At 35.9% G+C, this 27,850-nt stretch overlaps 1 protein-coding gene across 1 annotated transcript in view; it reads right to left on the minus strand.

Annotated features, from left to right (window-relative positions):
• LOC101742398 (uncharacterized) overlaps nt 1-27,850 on the minus strand; it is a 50,167-nt gene continuing 22,317 nt past the window's right edge. Inside the window, exons 3-8 of the mRNA XM_012691954.4 lie at nt 17,908-18,178; nt 15,725-16,008; nt 14,929-15,285; nt 13,224-13,590; nt 11,596-11,787; nt 1-10,073 (exon numbers count right to left, since the gene is read on the minus strand). Coding sequence (XP_012547408.1) covers nt 9,937-10,073; nt 11,596-11,787; nt 13,224-13,590; nt 14,929-15,285; nt 15,725-16,008; nt 17,908-18,178 — 1,608 coding nt within the window. The 3' untranslated portion in view covers nt 1-9,936. The remainder of the gene's footprint in view (nt 10,074-11,595; nt 11,788-13,223; nt 13,591-14,928; nt 15,286-15,724; nt 16,009-17,907; nt 18,179-27,850) is intronic.

Below are 27,850 nucleotides of genomic sequence, written 5' to 3' on the forward strand. Positions count from 1 at the left end.
TTGGTAACCATTCGATTACATAAATTAATCGTCTTTTTAATTGTTTTTGTAAAATGCCTATACAATTTTTGTTATTACATTACATTATAATAATATTATGGTATGTACTTCACTGAACTCCATCACACCATTTCAACATTTAATTATTTATCATACTTATTTAATTTTTTTTTAAATACAAATCTTCAAACATAATACAAGATTATTGTCTCAAAATTATATGTATGTATGTACGAGTTTCTAGATTACACAATTATAATTATAATTTGTAGGACACTTTTCTTTTTCTGTTCTCTTGTTCAGTTTCTGTAATTGTTTTGTAAAACAATATTTTTCATTGATAACATTCTCTATTCACTAATAAAACGATTAAACTATGATATAATACGTAGGATTTGAAATATTTACATAAAAAATTACGATATTATATTGTTTGATCAAAGATTCTTCAACGTTTATCTTTATTGACGTTTAGAATGTTTTAAGTACCACGCAAAACCAAGGATCTCTTATTTATATCAGTTATTGCGTTTAAAAATTTGAATCGGCCTTCAAAATGGTATATTTGAAAAATATTACGATTTCTATTTGTTAAATCACCCTTCGGTAACGGTCTCTGGACATGACACACCGAGTCGTTTATTTCTTTATAGGTAATATATGATTTTGATTCCGATTTTAAAATATTAAAAAAGCACCAAAAATAATATGCTAAAGTCTAAAACAAACAACAAAATTATTATTGACCAACAATTAACAAAATATGAACATAAACACCCTGCGTTGAATTAAAGAAAAACATTCGAAGAATTGAGCAATAATATTAATCGAATTATCAACACTATTAAAGAAAAAAAACACTATTATAGAAAAAAACATGATGAAAATTAAGTTTGAATTTGTTTTAAATTTAATTTTTTTGGGTCATAGGATTAACCTCTTCGCCGTATATTATTCATATTGAAAAATTCTTCTTTTATAATTTTTAATAACACCGTTAAAAGATATAAACTTTTGTACCGATCTTTGTCTTATCGATTGGTACACAATAGTTCTTATAAAACAGTAAAACAGAAAAATTATTCAATCGATTTAGCTTAGTTTAAAAAAAATCGGATAATCGCATCTACTGTCATAGGAATCGAGTAAGAATGGATTGTGCTTTCGATTTTAAATCTAAAAATAAACAAATCCTTACATAATCGTTCGGAAACAGTTTATAAACTTGTTGATATATTTTAACCTCACAATAAAACATTATGGTAAAAAGATTTTATGATTGTAATAAATCCATATTATCCTATCGTTGGTGTGGCTAGTAAAAATGTCAATTAAGAGTGGCATAGTTTCTTTAAGATGATATTTATCGAAATTATCATATGTTGTATTTTAAAATGAATGATTAGCAATTTTTGATTATTTTTTTCTTGCATAGATGGGTGGACGAGGTCACAGCCCACCTAGTGTTAAGTGGTTGCCGGAGCCCATAGACACCTACTACGTAAATGCCGCGACCCACCTTGAGATACGGGGTCTAAGGTCTTGGTATACTAACAACGGCTGCCCCACCCTTCAAAACGAAAGGCATTACTGCTTCACGGCTGAAATGGGCAGGGTGGTGGTACCTACCTGTGTGAACTCACAAGAGGTCCTACCGCCAGTAAATTTATTTAAATTACCTCAGTTTATAGTTAGTTAGCCAAACAACTGTACCATGAAGTAAATTTCTTTGTGAAATATTTATGTACATATAATTGAATGTAAATATTGTAAATATAAACTATACTTGAGACCTTAGAACTTATATCTCATGGTGGGTGGCGCATTAACGTTATAGATGTCTATGGGCCCAGTAACCACTTAACACCAGGTGGGCTGAGAGCTCGTCCACCCATCTAAACAATAAAAAAAATTATATACATATAATTCAATATTTAAATATTTATATACATATAATTGAATCGGGGTCAGAGTCAACTGTTATTTGTTATTTCAAGCATTCAAATCTGTCTTGTTTTTTTTTAATTATTTCTACAAAATTATATTGTTCACTATTTTGTGACGTCACAAACTAGTACATTGCGAGATTGCTTGAATTTACTTGCGTCGTTCGTATTCTAAAGTGGGCACTGTGTTCGAATGTCGTCACAAACATCACATGACTCAAGGAAGGAAGCGTTTTGGAGGCCTCTACAATGATTAGAATTTTATTACCGATTTTTATTTGATGATCGAATTTTAATTGGTAATATTGGACATACCTACTTTAATGATGCCGATAAGGTAGTGTATTGCCATTAGGTAAGCAAACAAGATTGTGATGATCATAGAAATAAGAAAAAATCATAGGTTGGTTATTAGACTATTATACTTCCTAATTTTGAGCCCATATGGTCGCACATCTTTCAGAGGCCAAGAGGCACGAAATTATTTAACATCGTCAAGAAATCAAATGGATTACATACGGAAATTCGATTATCGATGCTGGTTTTAAATTGGGACTAACACGCAAATATATATATAAATATATGTCGGCGCGTGTTTTTATAAACCATTAGTTCATGACTAATAAAGATGGGACGACAAACAACACGTGCAAGCATTCATCGAAAACAACACGTGCAAGATAAGAGTCGTAAACAACATCGTCCCACCACGATACCTTGCTATAAAAACGCTCCGTTGTTGTATCCACGATGACCTGGAGCTCGATTCAGTTAGTAAGTATCTGCAGTCGGCATCGTTGCGCCATTTTAAGAAGGCGGCACGACATGAGAACCCTCTCATCGTAGCCGCTGGAAATTACATACCCGACCCAGTAGACCGAATGGTAAACCGTCGACGTCGCCCAAAGCACGTCATTACGGATCCTCCTGATCCATTAACGGTGCTTTTAGGCACCACAAGCACCAGTCACCGTCCTCGTCGAACCCGTCGCTTGCGACGAAGGGCTCCACGAGCGAACTAACCCATAGACACAGCCCACTGAGTTTCTCGCCGGATCTTCTCAGTGGGTCGCGTTTCCGATCCGGTGGTAGATTCTGCGAAGCACTGCTCTTGCTAGGGTCAGTGTTAGCAACTCACCGCCCGCTTACCATGTCGCTACCCGAAAGTGGAAATACTCCAACATATATATCGACGCTTGAAAGGCAAACGTGACTAAGCGTATATTACTAGCGGCCCGCTCCGGCTCCGCTCGGATCTTTAACATAAATTTCAACGATATTTGACGTTGTTTTATTTTTTTAAAATAAAAGAACACCTATTGCGGCATAACTATATAGTTGCACATATGCTATCGTGACACTTTTTGTAAATAATAATGTGTTCTACAAAGTCGTAGTACATTATTTTATCCTATCATCAATAGTTTTCGCAGGGCACGCGATGTAACGAATATTTTAGGTAATTTTTTACACCTTGTGTTACATTATTGCAGTTTAAGTCAGGATCTCTAATTTTTTTCAAATAGATTATTCCCTATGTCACTCGCGAATACTATAGCTTCCAGACAGTGAAAAAAATTTTCAAATCGGTTCAGTAGTTTCGGAGCCTATTCAATACAAACAAACAAACAAATCTTTCCTCTTTATAATATTAGTATAGATATAGACTAGTATAGATATAGATGATCTATGAAAACAATTCCGATGGTGCTAACCATTTCATGGCGATCCAATTCCATTATAACAACAAACCCTTTACAATTTAACCCTCAACATTAGACAAAGTTTTATATTGAATGTTTCAAACTAATATATATATATTTTTCTAATTTCTATAAATATTTAGGCGACTTTAAAAACAAGAATTAAAAAAAAAATTAAAGATCGACAGACGATAGAAATTCGTCCTTAATGACTCGACACTTCAGTTTATATTCATTCTAGTTTGCTTTGTTATTTTGAATTAAAAAAGTAACGTAGCGTAAAAAAACTTAAGATCTGTTTATTGATAGCACTGATATTTATCGATACTCAATAATACTCAATGATAGATATAATAAATACGTAACTAAAAAACCAGTTGACCAACAGACGAGAGAAATTTGGTACGTAACTGTTTTGTATTTTCCTATTTATATCTCCAAATATAATTTACGAGGTCAAGAGTCCAGACAAACAATAAAAACTGGACACGTTTCCTAAAAAAGTACATATATCGCGCCTTATGTTTAAGCTCTGCATTCAAACTACAATCTTTAAAATATTTTTAAATCCCCACATATTTTTATATATGTACAATCTTTATACACGAATGTTTTAAAATTGGCACACGTACATTATTAGAATTTTATACTAAGTACCAATTTAATGGTAGTGAAATCACCAGGCAAATCTATAACCGGATGTCTTTTAAAATAACTGTAATTTAATGGAAAAATAAACAAATAGACAACCTGCTTTTTCGAAATGTTTAAAAATAAATGTCGTTATGCAAAAGAGAAACAAATGGCATGCCGTTTTACATTGCAAGAATCAATAATATGTTTCGAGGTCAGCAATGTCCATTAATAAACACAGACAAAAACATATGAAATCGTTCGAGACGCTAGCGTGTCTCCGCGGAGGTTACAAATTCTTTTTCTCAATGTAAAACAACTTTACTTTAATTATTTATAATGAAAATACTCAATCGAGATACATATTACTTTTAAGTAATCATATGCGTATGTTGTCGATAAATTTAAATCAAAGCCGCCTAATTTATACTCATTATTCAGCTTGTGTTACGTGATAACGAAAAAATCATTTATGTATCATAAAATATATTACTTAGTTCAAATGATCATGTTAATTAAAACGTCTGATATACATATTATTTAAATAAGTATATGGTCCGCCGATTGATCTCAGACTTGGTTCACAAAATGTATTATACTAAATATAAAATACCAGATTATTGAACTCGGAAGAACGTTTATATCTCGGAGCTCATATAACGAGAAACATCTTAAGTACTGAGCAACATAATTAATTTTAATTCTTTCATGACAAAATACAGTAATATAGACCTTAATGTTCAACGTATGAAGTTGATTTTCCGAGTTCCATTTAATTTAGTCAGCAGAAAAATTACGATAAATTAGTTTTAAACTATATCCCATTAATTAAACGAAGACTTGTACGACAGATTCCAAATCAGAAGTGTCATGACACAGTTCAATGATTATCGATAATTCAATAAATTCTGAGACACGATTTTTTTGATCATCGATTTATTTGTAAACATCTAATAGTCATCGATATTTAAATGGTTGAATTACATTCGATTAAATCGCTTTTTTTTTTGTTTCGTACTTTTAATATCTACCTATCTCCGATCTGATCGTGCAAAGTAATATAATAATAATATAACTTTTTTTACTTCGTATTCATTACGTACCGTTCCAAATCAGAAGTGTCATGACACAGTTCAATGATTATCGATAATTTAATCAATGCTGAGACACGATTTTTTGATCATCGATTTATTTGTAAACAACTAATAGTCATCGATATTTAAATGGTTGAATTACATTCGATTAAATCGTTTTTTTTTTCTTTCGTACTTTTAATAGCTACCTATCTCCGATCTGATCGTGCAAAGTAATTTAATAATAATATTACCTTTTTTTTACTTCGTATTCATTGCCTACCGTTCCAAATCAGAAGTGTCATGACACAGTTCAATGATTATCGATAATTTAATCAATGCTGAAACACGATTTTTTGATCATCGATATATTTGTAAACAACTAATAGTCATCGATATTTAAATGGTTGAATTACATTCGATTAAATCGCTTTTTTTTTCTTTCGTACTTTTAATAGCTACCTATCTCCGATCTGATCGTGCAAAGTAATATAATAATAATATAACTTTTTTTTACTTCATATTCATTACCTACCGATTTCAATTTTCACGACGCGTTTACCTTGCACCAATGTGTGGCAGAAGTCTTCATTCGTATCGTAAATGGGAGATATATTAAATATATAATTTATATACATACGTATATTAGATATTATATTACATACGTGATACAATTAAGTACGTTATTATTATTTGGTCATTTAAATCACACATCGAAAGCATTGCTGGAAGTAAATTAATGTAAATACGTATTACGCTAAACATTTCTGGAAGACCAAATCATTGATAATAGAATACAAAACGTCATTGACAATTCAGGATATCGTCAAACCAAAATCTGCTATATAATATGCACTTTTTGAGATTTTTACTTTTTGACCTTTTCGTATAGTTCACAGACCTATCTACCGCATAAAAAACTGTTATGTGGTTTATAGCTTTAATATTTATCTATAGCTTTCATTTGATACAGTTCTTAAAAATTCACTTTCATATAAAATTTTATACGAAAATGTTTTTACTCGTTAATTCAAAATAGAGTTTTTGCACATAGCAGATTTTAGTTTGACAGCGACGATATGACATTTTTAAAGCTGTCCTTAAAAAATGTAGCAAGTATGTCCGCGGGTGACGGTCACTGCTTACCACCATTTGAGCCGTTTGCTCATCATGTGGTAGGCAGCGGCTTGGCTCTGCCCCTGGCATTGCTGAAGTCCATGGGCGACGGTAACCACTCACCATCAGGTGGGCCGTATGCTCGTCTGCCTACAAGGGCAATAAAAAAAAAAAAAATCTACCCTTTCGTAGTGGCGATTAAAAAAATCCATCAGCAATGATAATTACAGTCAAACCGCAACTAGCCTCTTGGAATCTAATTAGAAGCATCGTACAATACATTTAAATTATAATTGAAGACATGAGTGGATGAAAGGGATAAGTACCATTTTTAAGATTTTTCAGTTTTTACATAGAATGAAGGTGTTATGCGCCTATAAACCATATTAGACCTTAAAACTCCGGGTTAAAAGGCTATTTTTAGAAATTGCAACTGATGAAGGAGTTATTTACAAAGAAAAAGTACAATTAACTAAAGTTTGTTGCCCGTTTTCTTAAAAATCAACTATACGATATCCAAATATCCCCTTCATCCCCTCATGTCTTCAATTATATTCTAAGCAATCCCTTTCCCAGAAAAAGTACCGAGCTTTGTATACAAACTTTTCAAATAAAATTCATTGCTTCTGGCATAATGTATACATATTATGTCAACGACAAAAGGAAAATTAGCTTTATAATATTAGGCAATCACATTATAATACATTTAGTGGAAGCGCAATACATTTTATGTACGTCTTAAATTCGAAAGCTAATTTTACGTGGACATATTCTTAAAGGCATTTCCACAGTACCTTACATCAAATATTTATTTAACGCGAAATATTTATTACCTTGTTAAATGTGATGACATAACTGCCTGATTTGTATTTAACAAAACTGAATCTAATTCTTCAATTATTACATCACATGTGTCCATTATTTTTGCACATACAACCAACAAAAACAAACGAATAAAACTGACAAAAATATATGTGTATATATCGAAATAACACAAGTTGCCAATTTATAGAATCGACAAACGTACTCTAATAATAGTACAAAATAAAAAGCATGTATAAAGGATATATTAATTAAGTAACAAATAATAATCTTATGGAATATCAATAATTCTAATGTCAAACTACTATAAATATTGGCTACAAATTTCCCTGCTGATGTTGCATGTGGCTATCGTATTTTAGTTTATAAATTGGGTTACATAGTTATTTTTTGTTGTTGTTACATTACCCCCAAATGACGTCACTCGTAAAAGATATGCATTCAGTCTAGTTTAGAAGAATACGTGGCCATTTAAAAAAAATTAAAAGATATCCAGTTCCCTATTGACATCTCGTTTTGTATCATTTTCCACGATTTTCATATTGAATAAATTGTCATGGTTCTATCAAAATATTATTATAAATCAGAGTATAGCTTACTAGTATAACTTGAAACAGCTGCTGATATCTACATAATGCATCGAATAAAATCGAGTATTTAAGTCGTCAAACTTTTTAGTTTACTTGTCAATGTCATAATTATTGAGCGAAATTTTCATTAACCTAACTGATGTTCCATAGTAAACATCGGCTTATAAATTCTGAACACGAATACAATGACAAACTATCGTTAATCTACTAATTTCTAAACTATTTAGCACATAATGTTTTTATAAATTAATGTCATCTAAAATATCTATAAAACCTCTCGAAACTACAGACGTCTAAAAATATTAATTGTTAAAAAGTCTAAAAGTTTTATAATACGAAACGAACGTTTCACATTTTAATTCACTGGTCACATTCGAATAGTTTAAATTTATGAAAAAAAATATATGTATATACACGTTAGAACAAATCAAATAATATAAGTTGTAAAGTATAAGTTGTAGTAAAGTTGATTGATTAATAGATTACTAATATTAATTGTTGTTTTCGGTAAATGTTTAAATTAGAAAGAATAACGATTTTCAGTCTTACGAGAACGCTGAAAAAATTTGTCAAAATAAATTTTACATACTCCTAAAAATTACACGAATGTAAGTGTACTTAGATTTTACCCATTGTTTGAATATCAAGAGAAATGTTTTTTTGTTATTTCGTGTTTATCTTGAGCATGATCAAACATATTCTATGATTACGATCACACACGCGAGCAACTAGAGTACATTTAGTGCATATATTACACAAACAACTTACATTTGACGAGTACGGTATTTAAATATTAAATTTGGCAAACTTCAAATCGTTTAGATAATACTAAAAATCCTATTTGTACATTCATTGAACGATTCAAATTTATATTAACGCAACGGATTATTAATTTCCGAATTAACTAACTCAACAAGAACACATTTGTCGGAACTAATCACAGATAGTTCGCTAATTACAGAGGTCGCTGACCCCGTGCGTCATGTCATCTCTAAAGCTAGGGCTACATTAGCGGGTCACCGCGAATATTCGTGTTATCGCGATGAGTGGGACTAAGTAGATCGTTGCAACGCGTAGTATTCTTGCAACGACGATGTACTATCGAGGCATTGTCGGTAAACTGGCGCGTAACAAAGGGATTTGTCGCGACAATATTCGCTACACCTACGTCACTTCAGTCTCGTCCAGACTTTGATGGGGTACGAACGTGCTGGTTTTCTTGTACACCGTGGAGTGGAGTAAAAAAAAAGTGTTAGAATTCATTCAATTGTATTTAAATTACGTCTCTGTCGCACATCACAACACAACCCGGCACGATGTTTTTTATTTATTTATTGGTTAGATGGGTGGACGAGCTCAGAGCCCACCTGGTTGTTAAGTTGTAACTGGAGCCCATAGACATCTACAACGTAAATACGCCAACCACCTTGAGATATAAGTTCTAAGGTCTCAGTATAGTTACAACGGCTGCCAAACCCTTCAAACCGAAACGCATTGCTGCTTCACGTCAGAAATAGGCAGGGTGGTGGTAGCTACCGGCGCGGACTCACAAGAGATCCTAACACCAGTAATGAATAAATCATGTATCGCGTCAACGCGATACGAATCTTAGCCCGGCGTAATGTACACGTGAACATTGCGTATGCCCGTACACGGATGTTTTTAGCGCGCCAACGCGACACGAATCTTCGTCCGCTAATGTAGCCCCAGCATAATCCTATTACATTGCGGGTAAAAATAACAATTTTTAATGTTATATCATGGAAGAATCTCCGCCTGTATTAATAGTTCGCTAACAATTTCCTTTCGCCATTTCTCAGCAAAAAAACCTTAATAAAAATTATTTCTTTTCGAAATACAGTAAACGACGAACAATAATACACAATATTAAAGGTTATCAAAAACAAAAGCCGACCTCAAAAATATAAGACTACGTTCTTCTCAATCTACGTACTTCGTCTATCGTCCCGAAGCCCGTGTCTACATGAAATACTCACAGAACATCACTCGTTGCGTTTATATTTTAACTAATAAACATAAAACAGGTTATTTATTATATTTGGACGATCTTCCTGCGTCTCGTTAACGTTACAACGTATTCGATGCCCCAAACTAAAACGCAGGACATTATCATTGCGTTTTGCACGTGAATGCATAGAGCGAAACTGCCCGTGTAATCCCTTACGTATCCTGAAAAAAAGCAGCACATTAACTTGAATTATAATCTATACTAATATATAAATCTACAGTGGTTTTTACGGATGTTCCGTTATAACTAATGAACCATGCATCCGATTGACTTGAAACTTGGTATCCATGTAGAAAAGACATGTCCTTAATGGATAGGCTAATATTTATATGAGTGTTGGACTCCCTAATAATAATGACAATAAATAATAATGTTAATTTTAAACGCCCAGTAGTTTCTTTATAAACATACAAGCTTGGATAATAACTTTATTATTTGTTCATACGGTAAATGCTTTTCTTTCGGTTTTTCTCTTGCTGTAAATAAAGCAGTGGACTTAGCTGTATTGTGATGCTGAATGATTAACATGCGGCCCATAGACATCAAAACGTAACCCACGAAACATGAGGTCAAACTTTCAATTGTATAATGACCCTTCAAACCGACACCCTATTACTACGAAAAAGGGTGACACTGTTTTTTTTTCCTACCTATTCTAGTGACCTCCAGGGGTCCATACTAGATTCACCGAGCTAGTAGGTGAGCTCATGGGGCTCACACTTGATGAAGTTGCTAACACTGGCCCTAGCAAGAGCAGTGCTTCACAGAATCTACCACCGGATCGGAAACGCGACTCATTGAGAAGATTCGGTGAGAAACTCAGTGGGCTGTGTCTGTGGGATACACAGTAAAGACGTTGAATGATAGTTTCTACGCGTATGCCATCACAATACGCACTTTTTGTTATCTTAGCAAGCTGAATATACACTCGCAAAACATTATCTGCATCTACTATTCGTTAAATTACTGGTGGTAGGACGTCTTGTGAGTCCGTACGGGTAGGTACCACCACCCCGCCTATTTCTACCGTGAAGCAGTAATGCGTATCGGTTTGAAGGGCGGGGTAGCCGTTGTACGGTTAAAAGTGAGACCTTACATCTCATGTCTCAAGGTAAGTGGCGGCTTTACGTTGTTGATGTCTATGGGCTCTGGTAACCACTTAACACCAGGTGGGCCGTGAGCTCGTCCACCAAGCTAAGCAATAAAAGAAATACGAAATTAAAATAAAAACACATTACCACTAAAATCCATAGATACAATGTGTAGGTTAAATTGTAATTATATTGTTACTGTTAATAAGTTGTTATCTTTTCGTAAATAAATAACATTTTAATTTTTATCTTTGTTTTTTAATGGTTTAAACCGTAAAATTTTCTTTACAAATTATTTAATGTAAATTCAAAAAACTAACAAAATACGCTATTGTAGAAAATCCAACTATAAAATAGAAATAAAATTTTATTTAATTTTTTTGAAAGTATTAAAATTAATTAAAATTTATAAAAAAAAATTAAAAATGAGTATTATTACTATAACTATCACAAAAGCAAACTTTTTACCAAAAAAAGGTATTTTATTTTCGTTTTTCTGAATAATTAACCGGAAAAACCTAGTATAAACGTTAGGACAAAGAACGAATTATTTTTTTGTAGTGTTGTGTTTATAATCAAAACTTGTCCTCACCAATCATTGGCCCGATCAATACGACGAGCACACCCTTGCTGACCATGTGCAGTCCGAAAGCCGCGGGCAGTTTCTCCAAGGGACAGTACTCGGATATCGTTAGGGTGAAGTTGCTGAGACACATCCCACGGAAGAAACCGCATATAGACAGCCATATCATCAGCGACACCCATTCAGTTTGCTCGGCTAGTACTGAAATTAAAATACGTTTTAAATTCTTAGTCTTAGGATTAGACTCGATAGTTTTGAGACGAAAGTGGTCCAACTAACTAACTTGCGGACCAAGTCTTACAAGCTTGAAAACGGAGGGCATGACTGCTTCTCGACCAAAACAGGGTGACCCAGGGCGACCCAATACTAAGTAGTTAATGTAACCCAGAGATCGGAGATTCAAGTCTCATATTTATTTAGTCACTTGATAAATCGCTTGTTTAAGGGCCGCCTTTAGTGCCCCACTGAGTTTCTCGCCTGATCTTTCCAGAAGAATCTATCACGCGGTCGCATTTCCGAACCGGTCATAGATTCTGCGAAGCACTGCTTTTGCTAGGGCAATGTTAGCAAATTCTCTCAGATTGAACCCGTCAGCTCACCTAGTCATCCGGGCGTAGCTGGAATAGCCCCTTACTATTAATAGGCTAACAGGAGAAAAAAACAGAGGTTTGGCACAAATACCGCTAATGCTACCCTCCAGACATACGGTCATCGACATTTACGGGCGAATAGAATAATTATCTTTAGTTATATTTAATACAATATGAATAAACATTGATAAAGTGTACAATTAAAACTTTTTTTTATTGCTTAGATGGGTGGACGAGCTCACAGTCCACCTGGTGTTAAGTGGTTACTGAAGCCCATAGACATCTACAACGTAAATGCGACACCACCTTGAGATATAAGTTCTAAGGTCTCAATATAGTTACAACGGCTGCCCCACCCTTCAAACCGAAACGCATTACTGCTTCACGGCAGAAATAGGCAGAGCGGTGGTACCTACCCGTCCGGACTCACAAGAGGTCCTACCACCAGTAATAACGCAAATTATAATTTTGCGGGTTTGATTTTATTACACGACTGAATTCACAGCAACGAACTGTCCACCAGACCAGCACTACAAGTGCTTTATAATTACTATTAACGGGCATCAATTAGAAACGTTGCTAACGATAACATTAATTTTCAATTAATATTCTCACGCACGCGTTTCGCTTAAGACTGATGTGGCATTTACGAAAACGAATTTATTTAGTGAAAAACTATTACAATTAGGTAATATATCGGAATACTAAATAAATAGTTTAAATCAATTTATAAAGATCGGTAATATTAGTGTTAAAGTTTTTATCGTTGGAAATAATGATATGTTATGTTCTCTTTCTATAAAGTTAGTGTTGACGTCATAAGTAGCTATAGTTCTCTCTCTGTCTAGTATTAAATCTAAAAACTTTAGATATTGTTATGTAAACAGACTTTCATCTTTTATTCGTTCGTAATTTTCATAGCCGAATCTTTTATGGGACATCAAAATATATTTAGCGAACGCACCTCGCGACATGCGCTCGTGACGTACCTATTCGTTTTTGTTACAAATAAAAACATACTCAGGATCGAGTAACCCCAATTCTTACCTGATCTAGTGGCGGCCAAGAAAAACGAGGATATAAAAAATATCAATTTCTTCGATATCGTGGTTCTGTCGAAAATCGGTGGTAGGATCAGCCGCACCAGGTTATCGGAGATCGCGGTCATCGACAGACAGAACGCCGTGTCGTCCATGTTGTAACCTAAATTGCTTATAAAGAACGGGGTCAACATCCTGAACTGCAACTCGCCGCTCCAAAACAGAGCCAGTCCTAGGATTAGGTTCAGAAAGGACCAGTCCTTTAGCAAATCTAAATCCATCAGATCTATGAATCGTCTAATGAAGCCCTTCTTTTCCGATACGGGCTCGGCTTTTTTTATTGTCTTCATTTGTATCGCTTCTTCGTCTGCTGTCTGGAATTACAAGCGTAATATAAATCGGGTTAGAGTTCGACGAAATCGTAAATTAAGTCTTTAAAAGACCGTCTTTTATACTCGTTTATAAAAAGCCTAATCAAGTCATATACATTGCGGCGTAACATTTGTAAGCTTCGAACGGCAATCGATAGTGAATTTTCTTCGAACCCACAACGCTGCTTAAAACAAATACAACACGTACCTACCCACACTATTGAATTTAATGAAATGTATTACTATCATACGAGCCTCAAATTGAGAAATTATTTTAAATCCATCCTCCCTTCCTTTTTTGGCAACTACTGTTCGCTTTATTCAAATATACATACATATATTAGAATGGATGAAGTTTCAAAGCTAAGAAGCATACTTCATAAACGATATTTTCAGAGAACTATCATTTTCCTTAAACCAAGTTTCATTATGATACAATATTGAATATTCATGAAACAGCATAAGAAATAAACTTATTTTTTTATTTCCCCTGAGTGTTACGAAAAACGTTTATCACGTGAATAAGAAACTCGTGACAACGAGAAGAAATATATAACGCATGCAATTTTAAATCTTTAGGTAGTCTAAATAGCGTTTTAATTTATTTTTACATATTTAAAAACAAAGTTACGGTTTAATGTCGTATTTATTATTTTATTTTATTGTCGTTTCAAAGTTTGAAATACTTTACAGTTTTCGTGGTTACGAATGAACAAGCTGCAATTCATCAACATTTGAATATTGTCCTAACTACCGTCTAATTGTATAAAAAAATTTATCGACCGATACGTAAAAACAATAATTTTATTTACGTCAACGACTCGTGAAAACCAAAGGAAATATTATAGTTTTGAAGTCATTAGCATAAAACATTGCTTATTCGTCATCTCGTGCTAATTTAACCATCAAAGGCGAAAACGAATGTGAACACGGTTTCATGAAAATTACGTAAGTTTATACTATTCATTAACAATACAAGGTATGTTGGTATATTAGTATATTGGTAATAATAACACCCATCGACAACCCGCCTTCGAAGTACTGGTTCGAAGGTAAAAATATTCTAGGGTACCCGAAGTAAATGGTTCAAATGAAACTTAGGACATTGGTATATTATATAAATAAATATTATATATTTTTTATTTATTTATTGCTTAGATGGGTGGACGATCTCACAGCACACGGGGTGTTAAGTGGTAACTGGAACCCATAGACATCTAGCGCCACCCACCTTGAGATACGAGTTCTAAAGTCTCAAGTATAGTTACAACGGCTGCCCCACCCTTCAAACCGAAACGGATTACTGCTTCACGGCAGAAATAATTAAAATGCATCACCTACATCGAGATAGAGCTGTAGATAGCTGCCCGTGAAGTCCATGTTTGATATGTTGGAGATGACGGAGACTTTCCTTCTGCGTGCCGCTTCGTTCATGCTGCCGCTAGATGTCACTCGCGGCATCACGCCCACAGAGGCCGCGGTGGTGAGCCCCGGGTACACCTTCGAGTTCTTCTCAAAATCTTGTAACGGTTTATCGCAGGTCTTAGCGCGGGTCATCCCTATCGTGCGAACCGAAGGATGATTCATGTTAGAGTGGGAACGCTGCGTTGTTAGTTTCGGCATCGGATGCGTGACGAGAGGATTGATCTCGAATTTATCTTCGTTTTCTTCGTCGCTTTCCATAATGCATTCCATCTCCTAAAACGGAAGGTCGTTTATCGATTAACTCGCATTTAATTTCGTATTAGGTTTTTATTTATTTATTGCTTAGATGGATGGACGAGCTCACAGCTCACATGGTGTTAAGTGGTTACTGGAGCCCATAGACATCTACAACGTAAACGCGCCACCCACCTTGAGATATAAGTTCTAAGGTCTCAGTATAGTTACAACAGCTGCCCCACCCTTCAAACCGAAACGCATTGCTGCTTCACGACAGAAATAGGCGGGGTGGTGGTACCTACCCGCGCGGACTCACAAGAGGTCCTACCACCAGTAATTTTATATTGTAGTAGGTCATTCACTATTGTATTTCTCTCTCCCCAGTTGTGATAAATTTACAATCAATATTGAAATTACTTTCTACTTGTCTTGCTTTTCCTACTTTGTAATTGAAAAACCTTAGTATAAAACTTACTTTAATGTTTTGCATTTCCGCATCCACGGGTACTTCCTTTAGATGCCTTTTGATTGGTTGAAGGAGACATGATCCTACTACAGCGTTAAACGCCAGCGCTCCAAGTATCACTACGGTCCATCTGAACCCGTACTCTCCCAGTAGTAATTTGACTAGTTGTGGCATCACCATCAAACCGAACCCGGTTCCCGCCATGGACAAACCCACGGCCTGTCCTCGCTTCTTGGAGAAATAGTGATTGAGGGAGACAAAAGAAGAAGACGAGGCTAGACCTACGCCAAACCCTGTAAACACAAAAAAAACAAATTTATAACAACAGATTTAATATAAATTCCCACCCTGATATCTCGTTTAGAAATGAAAATACTTGCTAGCGAAAGGCAGAACAATGTAAGATCCATAAGCTTATCACACAGAAAACAAATCGTTTTTAGCCGACCTCATAAAAGGAGGTTTTCAATCCGACTGTTTATTTCAATGAGTGATAGATACCTCCAAACTTTTTTCATAGCGAATTTATTGTCATTTGAAAGCCGGTGTTTCGGTGTGATCGCATTTAAGTTTGAACAAGATATGTCCGGTAGTTTTTGAGTCTGTTTTCGTTTATTATAAACATTTCATGACTAGCATGTTTAAAAAAAATACATTTCTAAAGTACATGCACTACGCTAGTTTGTTAACAACATTCCTAGTTAATATTGGACTGTAGATTCTATATTTAGTCATTGAACTAGAAACAAGCCAACACAATGACCAAGAAATTATCAAGTCGTGTCAAAACGAGAATTCAGAATGTAAAGCGTTAGTAATGAGTGAATACGTAAAATGTTACTAAGTCGATATTTTATTTTACTAAATTATATTACGCTATACGGACAGGATTTTACGTAAAAACAATCCTAAATTATGTACGCGTATATAATACATATCTCTAATGTTTTAACAAACAATACTTCAGTTTTTTAAAGAATTTTCTGTATCTTTTATTATTTTATTTTTTATTACTTGGTGGACGAGCTCACAGCCCACCTGGTGTTAAGTGGTTACTGGAGCCCATAGACATCTACAACGTAAATGCACCACCCACCTTGAGATATAAGTTCTAAGGTCTCGAGTATAGTTTCAACGGCTGCCACACCCTTCAAATCGAAACGCATTACTACTTCACGGCAGAAATAGGCAGGGTGGTGGTACCTACCCGCGCGGACTCACAAGAGGTCCTACCAACAGTAAAAAATCTTGAACAGTATGATAGTTATGTTTTAACTAAACAAAATTTTATTTAAACTTAAAGACTATTACAACGTAGCAAATAAAATTAACGATAAACAAATGCAAACTCAAAACAAAAAAGAAAAAGTTAAAGTCGTTGCGTGTTCTCGTTTTTCATTATCAGAAAAAAAAATATATAGGTTTCCTCAATGACGTGAGCGAACACTAAAGAATTTTACGGCCTATCTGTTTTACGAGTAATAAAACAATTAGGTGTAAATGTTTCAATTTATCCCGCAGCTCCGAACACGTAGCCAAACAATGTTTGGGCTGGGTGTCAATCAGTTTCAAACGCGGGAACCACTAGCGCTGAAAACTATTCCTAGAGCGTACAGGGTATTATGTTTATTTAATTTTATTGAAGCAACAAACGCTCGCGGCCATTTACAAATTTGCTTCGTGTAAAATCCTAATTATATTGTATGTACTGTATTATAACAATTTCCATTGATAGAAAACAGGCAATCTCTGACGCCTATCATTCGGTGAATCTTGTTTAGTTATCACTACATAGTATAAAACAAAGTCGCTTTCTTTCAAACTTTAGATCTTTAAAACTACGCAATGGATTTTGATTCGGTTTTTTTTAATAGATAGAGTGATTGAAGACAAAGGTTTATATATATATATATAATAATATCCATTAAGTAGTGGAGAAATCAATAATAAATTACAGTTTCCGAAGCGAAGCGAGGGCGGGTCGCTAATAACTTACAAATCAAATATTCAGCAATTTATGTCCTACATATGTTAATAAAAAATAGCATGTTATTTAAGTACTAAATTTTTTTAGTCGCATACTTTATTGCTCAAGGTCGTGTCCTTGAAAGGTTTTCGTGGCTCTTTGTACCATCAGCCTCCATTTCGTTCGGTTTTCTAATACTAAATATTCTGTGTAAAAAATAGCTCACCTCCCAAAATGCTGTAGGTCGCCAATATATGGCCGATACTCTTCGCCGGGGCGGTGAACAGTAATCCGAGGGCACATATCGTTGAACCGACGAAACAAACTTTTCTGTATGAGAACGTCTTTATAACAGGACCAACGAAGAAGCCGGAGAAATTTACTACAGAGTCCAAAGTACTAGCGATGAAGGAAGCACCCGTTGTGCGGACGCCAAGGTCATCCAACAAGTCTTTGAATAGGAGACCGAAAGACGGCTCCAGAGATCTCGTCGAAAACTGAAAAAATATTAAATCAAAACTTTAGTGCGATGTCGTCTTTTCGCATTAAAAGTGTCCAGTTTCCAAAAATATTCGATACGCGGAATCATTTGGTATCACCAGTATTTTTCTCATAAATACTGTCAAAAGAGCGTAGTTTAGTTTTAGTTTTTTTTTTAATTAACCTATGTTTTGACTACTATTAACAAAATTAATACATAATTTTATCTTACTTTAAAAGACAAATAATTTAACTGGTAATAAAAAAAAATTGCAAAGGTGATTAATATTAAAAATATCTCATGTTAAAACACTCTCCTGTAAAATTAGTAAGTTTTGAGATTATACAGTTTTAATGCGAGAAGGCGATATCGGGATCAATACGAAAAACAATTACAAACCCGAATCGAAATGAAACGTTTTCACAACAGTTATAAATACCAATTCATTATTCGTTTAGTTGAATCAGTTCACGGTTTAAACTGACAAGGTTTTCGAACCAATAAACATAACCCATTGTTATAAATTTCTCAGTACAGACAGAATTGTGAAGTAAAATTATTTACGCTTCACATCCACATAATATGATAAATAAACATGATTTATCAATGAATTAATTAAAGTACATCATCATGCGCCAGAGCTGTGCAATCTTGATAAAACTGTCGATTGGTGACGTGTTTATGAAATGACCCTGACCTTGGAATCTATTCAGTGATAACAAATCACAAGCAGTCAGGTATCATATAAATAGTGTTTATGGTAGCGGGTTCACTGAGTTTTATTTAATATTTGAAGAATCAAAACTGATTGTTTCATAATAGGAGGGGAGTTCAATTGAGTTCATGCTAAGGCCGGATGATACATGCAAAAATGATTTTTGGAAATGCACTTCCGCTAAATGATGATGATGTTCCGTGTGTTATGTAAAAACTTTATCCTAAGATATGTGTTTGGTGTCAAAGCAAAAATATGACTTCTCATTTTTAATATATATATGACGACAGTAAGACCCTGCCATATGCCAGTTCTATCGAAACCCTGTAAAATATGTCCTATTAATGTAATAATACCATCTTTAGAAACAGAAATATGTGCATTTGACTACTTCATTTTATATCTTAATATTATTTTTATAGTAAAATACCTTTCTATTACAAAATTTTAAATTATGAATCTCATTTTCACTTACAGCTTATTTTTAGGTCACCTAAGATTTAAATCGAATTTCATCTATGTTAATGGCACGAAGCCGTAAAAAATCGATAAAAAATTCAACGATGTATTTTAAAACGATATGTACGCATTTGACGGTTATCTCATAGTTATAGTGTCAAGGGCACGTCTATTGTTGAACAATCGCAATTAATTCACAATAGAAACTAAAGCAATTCGTAAGTCAAAAGACTCTAGTCATGTATAGAATATATCTATACTAATATTATAAAGAGGACAGATTTGTTTGTTTGTTTGTTTCGAATAGGCTCCGAAACTACTGGAGCGATTTGAAAAATTATTTTTCCATTAGAAGCCGACATTGTCCCTGATGAACATAGGCTACTTTTTTTTTTTTTTTTTGGTTTCATGTGTGTTTTATTGTTTCCGAAGCGAAGCGAGGGCGGGTCGCTAGTATAGAATAAAGATAAAGTATATTCACTGTGCAAATCAAAGGGAAAAAAACGTTCTTGTCATAATCCCGAACCGCTTGAGCGCTGTTCAACAGAAGACACAATATTATTATTCCGTATTATGATGTCATTCAAGTTGTCCTATTGTTTGCTCGCGATTTAAGCTTATATGGAAAATAAATTAGGAAGTTTTATTTTATTTACCAAATCGTTTAATAAGAATTTTGCTTGAGTTTTGTTCCTTCATAATATATTCGTAAGCGCATATTAATTTAGTGAAGTTTAAGAGACAATAGTTTTACTTTTAACAGAATCCACATCGTTCGAAAGTAGAACGGTATTTTCATGACCTAGGCTAGGCTTACGACCCTTGTCGCACTGTATTCAGATCGACAATAGACAGTAATTTTGCAGCCCACCTTAAGACATGAAGTCCATGCATCAGATAATCGAAGTGTCGATGGCTATCCGTACCAGCGTTCGCGACACGCCCCGACACCCCCCATCCCAAAAAAATAATGTTGATTAGTAATGACAAAGGGTAACCACTTAAGATATCAAAAACAATAAGTATTACCTACGCAGATGTAACGAAACTTCGACCAAAGAAATTAATTTACAATATTTTCCAATGTCTTCGTTAGTATAGAAGTTGGTGTTTCCGACTCTTGTTTCATGAGTCCAGAATCAATTCTCGGCAGGAGTCAGTTTCATTTTCGAAAATATTTGGCGTTCAGCGTCGCAAATAACGCAAGATAAAATCCTTTTACCTTGGCCCTCCTCGTCTCCCTCTTCCTCTCTGGAGGTGCCGGAGTCCGACATAACCCAGTCCCTTACCCCTTTCGACCGGGTATCCATAAATGGATTCCTAAGTGTTAAAAAAAGGGCCGTTGGATGCGAAATGTAATGTTTTACAATAAACAACTACGAAAACATACAAAACAAGTGCCTATTTCATACAATAAGAAATGTTACCGTTATTCGGAGGTTGTTTTAGTAGTCACACTTCAACATTCATTATAAATCAAATAAGCTAAAACCGTTCGTTCTGCTAAATGATTTTTGTTCTAAGACGTTCGATAAGATTGTGTATGGTAAACGACCAAACTCATTACTTCCAATGTTCCAATAATAAACCTTACTTTATCTTTAGTAGTAATGACATTTTATCGACGATCTAATCATCTACCTTAGATTTCACTTTAATAAACATGCAATTTTCTTTCTTTATTTGGCTTAAAATGTCTTTTGTTTTATTTTAATTATCAAAATGTTTTTTGTTTGTTTGTTATATTGCATTTTTTATTTCATAAATCTTACTAGCATAGGAACCATTAGTGGCTAGTCAAAAAGGTCTCCATCGTCCGTTTGACCTATTTTTTTTCTTTTTTTCTTTGAGAGGCTATTTCAGCTTCACCCTATCGTGTAGGTGAGCTCACGGGGCTCAAACCGGAAGTGTTGCTAACACTGACCCTAGCAAGAGCAGTGCTTCGCAGAATTTACCAGCGGATCGGAAACGCGACCCACTGAGAAGATCCGCTGAGAAACTCAGTGGGCTGGGTTAATTCACTCATCGAGCCCTTCGTCGCAAGCGACGGATTCGACTAAAACGGTGACCGGTGCTTGTGATACCTAAAAGTACCATTTGACCTGTCATTCAAAAAGTTGAACAGCTCTGTTCTATACATAGGTATGCATGCCTACGTCACGTCCCGTATAAGAACCACGCATTTTACCGCTTACTAAAACCGCAATGTTTCTGTAACATTTGTAATTAACATCCAGTAACGGTATCGCTTACAAATAACTACCAATTGTTCCGTTCCAAAGAAGATTTCAACAGTGCGTTATTATTTTTAAAATACGTATTATTATGCAAAATCAAACAAAGCGTAATTATTCACGGCAATCTGTTTTATGAGAACCGATTGTTTTACAAATGGACAAACAAATACATTTGCATTAAACTCACAGTTCGTCGCCATTGAAATCATTGATGCAACTAGTAGGTGTTAACAAGAATACGAGGTTAGCTTTAATTCATTTAAAAGTTATCAATAAAATGTTTTTTTCCTTTCTGTAAGAAATTACACCTTCTAACAACCTACTTAGTGTTGCTAAGTGACTCTGTGTGATTCATGATCCGTACCTTATGGAGGTACGTCAATAAACGATAACAAAGACTAAGGTGAATTCGACCTCAGTGTAGGGACAATTCAAACCGGAACATATCAGTACAGAATTAACCAGGATGTTGGTATAGGCCCGTAATGCTGCAATTTATTTTATTTTATTTTTTATTGTTTAGATGTGTGGACGAGCTCACAACCCACCTGGTGTTAAGTGGTTACTGAAGCTCATAGACATTTAAACGTAAATGCGCCACTCACCTTGAGATATAAGTTCTAAGATCTCAGTATAGTTACAACGGCTGCCCTACCCTTCAAACCGAAACGCATTACTGCTTCACGGCAGAAATAGGCAGGGCGGTGGTACCTACCCGCGCGGACTCACAAGAGGTCCTACCACCAGTAATAGCAACAGGTATTTTTACCACCACCCATTAAATTTATAAATTTTATGTGGCCACAAGACACATTTTTCCTTGGTTATCGTAAAGTAGACTAAAGGGTCCACTGCACAATTATCAGCAGCGTTCACTGAGTATGATACAAGTGTATAGCGTAGGTAGATTATAAGATCACAAGGGTAGGTACCACCACCCTGCCTATTTCAGCAGCGAAGCAGTATGCGTTTCAAGACACATTTTTCCTTGGTTATCGTAAAGTAGACTAAAAGGTCCACTGCACAATTATCAGCAGCGTTCACTGAGTATGATACCAGTGTATAGCGTAGGTAGATTATAAGATCACAAGGGTAGGTACCACCACCCTGCCTATTTCAGCAGCAAAGCAGTATGCGTTTCGGTTTGAAGAGTAAGGCAGAAACTGTACTGTAAACTTCTAACTCGTATCTCAAAGTCGGTGGCGGCATTTACATTGTTGAAGTCTGTGAGCTCCGGTAGCCACTTGGGTGCTAGGGACACACAAGCTGGGTTGTCTGATAAGGTCGGTCCCCGGTCTAAGCTCGAATCTTTATTAAATATATTTGTGTTAAGAGGCTGGGTGAAATTGAAACACAAGACAGCTGTATCAATATGAAAGTAGAACAATTCATTTTCACGCACGTAGAGAAAGAAAAAATCGTTAGCACGACTTAATGTTCTACTAGATTCAAGTAACCTCAATTCAAAACAAAAATTGAATTTCGTATAGTTTTCACGAGGAGTTGTAAGTTTATTTCGGACGAAGAAGTTTTGTGTTGATGAAGTTAACAAAGATTTCGCTGTCATCAATTACCATGAGTGTCACATACTAACGGACAGCAGATACGACTGGAGGTTAACAAGCTCCTTTTTGGGCAGTTGAACCACTCAGTAAAGTAAAATTAATTCGGTCCATGCTTTGTCGTATGACGTCGTTATAGCGTGTGAGATATGTCACGTAGGCAGTCTCAAAATTACGAATGCCTTCACATAATCACTTGGGTCTTTGGATGGATCATATTTATTAATTGGCGTAGTAGAGCAGACGACCTCACGAGCCTTTTGATGTGACGCGATCGCCAGGGTTCAAATACGAATGTCGCGCCGCTGTCAACTTAAAACTAAATTTGGCAGTCAATTTATTCGACCAACGAATATCCTTAGTTCAAAATAAATCGTGTGAATGCTTTAGGGCAAAAAATATAGAGCGGTGATAGCATGTCACTCATGTTTTGAATGTCCTCTAGAATTCGATAAATTATCGAATTCAGTCATAGTTACAAGTGACATATCTATCAAATGATAATTGAGTCATTAAGCAACTGTACACCACGCACAAAGCTCCCACTAACCATCTGACGAATCAGACGAAGCGGTAAAGTAATCGACATTTCATACGACACTTGAAAAAGGCTTAGCTCATGTACCAGTTTAGTAATAAAACCCGTTTTGTAAAACTACCTACGTTTTAATCTCGCTTATTATATTAATTCTGACGTTTCGAATACTCTGCAGTTTTCATGGTCGAATAAACGTAATACAAACGAGATTAAGCTGTGAAGGAAAAACTTTGTATCCCTTTTTACGGAAATTGCGCGGACGGAGGAGTATGAAATTTCCCACACTTATAGAGAGTATAGAGAAGGAGTGCAGAATGATAATATTTTTTTAAACTATGCCTAAAAATACATGAAATCAATAAAAAAAACATTACACACACTACCGTGTATTTGACGCACACACGCATGCATACTATTTATTTATTGTCAAACTTTTGTTCTTGACGTCTGTGGTCAAATTGAGAATAGATTAAATATTGTTTGTCTTTATTAATATTTACCTAAAGCGTAGTCTTGGCGAAATCTTTGATTATAGAAGTATAATAATTCTTTGACAATAGAATCATAATAGTGTACAAACTTACAATTCCAATTAATTATAGTCGAATTTCGACTACTGCGGGATCACTAGTTAGATGTAATACGTTCTAGTCTTTTGTTTTATTATTGACAATACGAAAACCAACACTGATTACTTAAAATAAATTAAAAACATGATGCCAAGATGTCAACTCAGAAGATATAGATCAAATTAAAAGTCATTTTAATGGACAAAAAAAAATTACGTAATTATCGGCGCAGTGAAATTACTTTTATTTATTCGTAAATCTTCAAATAGTATTTTACACCTTGTTCCAACTTTTAAAAAAAACATACTCGTTTAACCGGCACAAGCTCTCAGAACGTCTAAATTTAGATGGTAAATTATTATTTTATATCGGTTCCAATCAACAGTCGAAGCGACATGCGTGACATTGAAATTTATTTATAAAATACTATCTGACCCAGCAGACTTCGTAGTGCCTCAATCGATAAATAAAAAACCTAAACTTTTGTATAAAATAAACTTAAAACAAACAAAAGGAATCCGTCCGACGAGGGAAACATCAAAAGAAAAACAAAATTGTTATTTTTATTTAATTCCGAGCATTCTCATATTTATCTACCTTTTAAACCTTCTCTGGACTTCCACAAATTATTCAAGACCAAAATTAGCCAAATCAGTCCAGCCGTTCTCGAGTTTTAGCGAGACTAACGAACAGCAATTCATTTTTATATACTTAGTCCGGCCATAAATACTGTTACAATTAAAAATAAACAAAATATTACATTTGAATTTGGAATCTGTCATTTTTATATGATTGCTCATTGGGTTTTCTCATTTTGTCGCCAATACATTGTACAATATTTTGCGATATTAAAATGGAGTGGGGTGATAAAGAGATCCGAATCGCTGTGATTGCATTACACAAAGTAGGTATGGAGCCAAATGCAATTTTTAAAACTCTCCATACGCTTGGTATTAGTAAAATGTTTGTGTACCGGGCTATTAATAGGTGCAATGAAACCTCCTCTGTTTGTGACAGAAAAAGATCTGGCCGTCCACGTAGTGTTCGTACGAAAAAGGTGGTTAAAGCAGTAAGGGAAAGAATTCGAAGAAATTCTGTCCGAAAGCAAAAGATTTTATCTCGGGAGATGAAGATAGCACCTAGAAGCATGTCGCGTATTTTAAAAGATGACTTAGGACTTGCAGCCTATAAGAGACGTACTGATCATTTCTTAACTGATAATTTAAAAGAGAATAGGGTGGTAAAATCGAAACAACTACTAAAGCGGTACGCAAAGAGAGGTCACAGAAAAATTTTGTTTACTTATTTTAATTTATTTTAACAAACTTTTTACTTTATTTTTTACTTTATTTTAACAAACAAAATGACCGTTTTTTTGCTCAAAGCTCTAAGGAAGCTTCCCAATTAGTCGAGAGAGTGCAACGTGGGCACTGTCCGACTTCAGTGATGGTTTGGTGGGGTATTAGCTATGAAGGAGAGACTGAGCCATACTTTTGTGAAAAAGGTATCAAAACATCGGCACAAGTGTATCAAGATACCATTCTTGAGAAGGTAGTGAAGCCCCCTAACAACACCATGTTCAATAATCAAGAATGGTATAAGCAATAAGCAAGACTCGGCGCTCGGTCTACGCAGTCTTGGTTGGAAACGAACGTTTCGGACTTCATCAGAGCTGAAGACTGGCCGTCGTCTAGTCCCGATCTTAATCCGCCGGATTATGATTTCTGGTCAGTTTTAGAAAGTACGGCTTGCTCTAAACGCCATGAAAATTTGGAGTCCCTAAAACAATTCGTACGATTGGCAGTGAAAATTTTTCCCATGGAAAGAGTGCGTGCTTCTATTGATAACTGGCCTCAACGTTTAAAGGACTATTGCAGCCAATGGAGACCACTTCGAATAAGCTTTTTATACTTTAAATTGTTTTATATTTATGTATTAAACTAACACACTGTAAAAGTAATAAATGTTATTTGCAATAGAATTTTATTTCTTTTTTATTGTAACAGTATTTATGGCCAGACTAAGTATACATGTCGCCGCAACGGCACTATCTGTTCAGCTAAAAATAGTTAAAGTTAACTGTTTCCTTAATGTTACGTATGTCAACAACTGTTTAAGACAGTATTCAAAAGAATTCATGAATTAGCTACCCCCGTTTCTACTATAAATACGAGTGATTATTGTCGCACAAAACAGCCATCGCACGAATGTGAACGGTAGGCGTCTCGACGCGTTCATAGACGACCTCACATTCGAAATATTCAACCCCCCGACCCCCACGTGCTATCCGTACAACGCCGCGCGTCGTCCGAGCACAATAGATCTGGCACTGCTGAGGAACGTAACTCTGCGCTTACGCTCCATCGAGGCAATGTCAGAACTCGACTCAGACCACCGACCTGTCGTCATGCAGCTCGGTCGCCCAGTCAACCGCGAACCAGATACGAGGACCATGGTGGATTGGAAGAAGCTGGGCACGTGCTTAGCTGACACCGCTCCACCAATCCTCCCTTGCGGCCCGGATTCAACTCCATCCCCCGAGGATACCGTCGAATCCATAAACATCTTCACTGATCACGTCTCGACGGCGATCATAAGATCCTCGAAACAAGTCGATGTGGAGGACTGCTTCCACCGCATCAGACTTTCCCCCGATCTTAGGGACCTCGTTAGAATTAGAAACGCGGCAATCCGGGCCTACGATCGATATCCCACGGATTCAAACCGGACTCGGATGCGTCGCTTACAGCGGGAGGTCAGATCCCGCTTAAGCGACGCCCGAAACGAAAACTGGGATAGTTATTTAGAAGAACTCGCGCCCACTCACCAAGCATACTGGCAACTAGCTAGGACCCTCAAGTCCGAAACTATAGCCACTATGCCGCCTCTCGTACGCCCCTCAGGCCAATCACCGGCTTACGATGACGATGACAAGGCAGAGTTGCTGGCCGATGCACTGCAAGAGCAGTGCACCACCAGCACTCAACACGCGGACCCCGAACACACCGAGTTCGTCGACAGGGAGGTCGAGCGCAGAGCTTCCCTGCCGCCCTCGGACGCGTTACCCCCCATTACCACTTCCGAGGTCAAGGAGGCGATCGATAGCCTGCAACCACGGAAAGCTCCCGGCTCCGACGGCATCCGCAACCGCGCGCTTAAACTGTTACCAGCCCAACTGATAACGATGTTGGCCACCATATTAAATGCTGCTATGACGAACTGCATCTTTCCCGCGGCGTGGAAAGAAGCGGACGTTATCGGCATACACAAGCCGGGCAAACCGAAGAACGAAACCGCGAGTTACCGCCCCATCAGTCTCCTCCCGGCGATAGGCAAACTATACGAACGGCTCCTTCGTAAACGCCTCTGGGACTTCGTATCCGCGAATAAAATTCTTATAGACGAGCAGTTTGGATTCCGCGCCAGACACTCGTGCGTCCATCAAGTGCACCGCCTCACGGAGCACATCTTACTAGGGCTGAACAGGCGGAAACCCATTCCGACAGGAGCCCTCTTCTTCGATATAGCGAAGGCGTTCGACAAAGTCTGGCACAACGGTTTGATATACAAACTGTATAACATGGGAGTGCCAGACAGACTCGTGCTCA

Source organism: Bombyx mori, chromosome 13 (assembly GCF_030269925.1).
Source record: "Bombyx mori chromosome 13, ASM3026992v2".
Taxonomy (NCBI): Eukaryota; Metazoa; Arthropoda; class Insecta; order Lepidoptera; family Bombycidae; genus Bombyx; species Bombyx mori.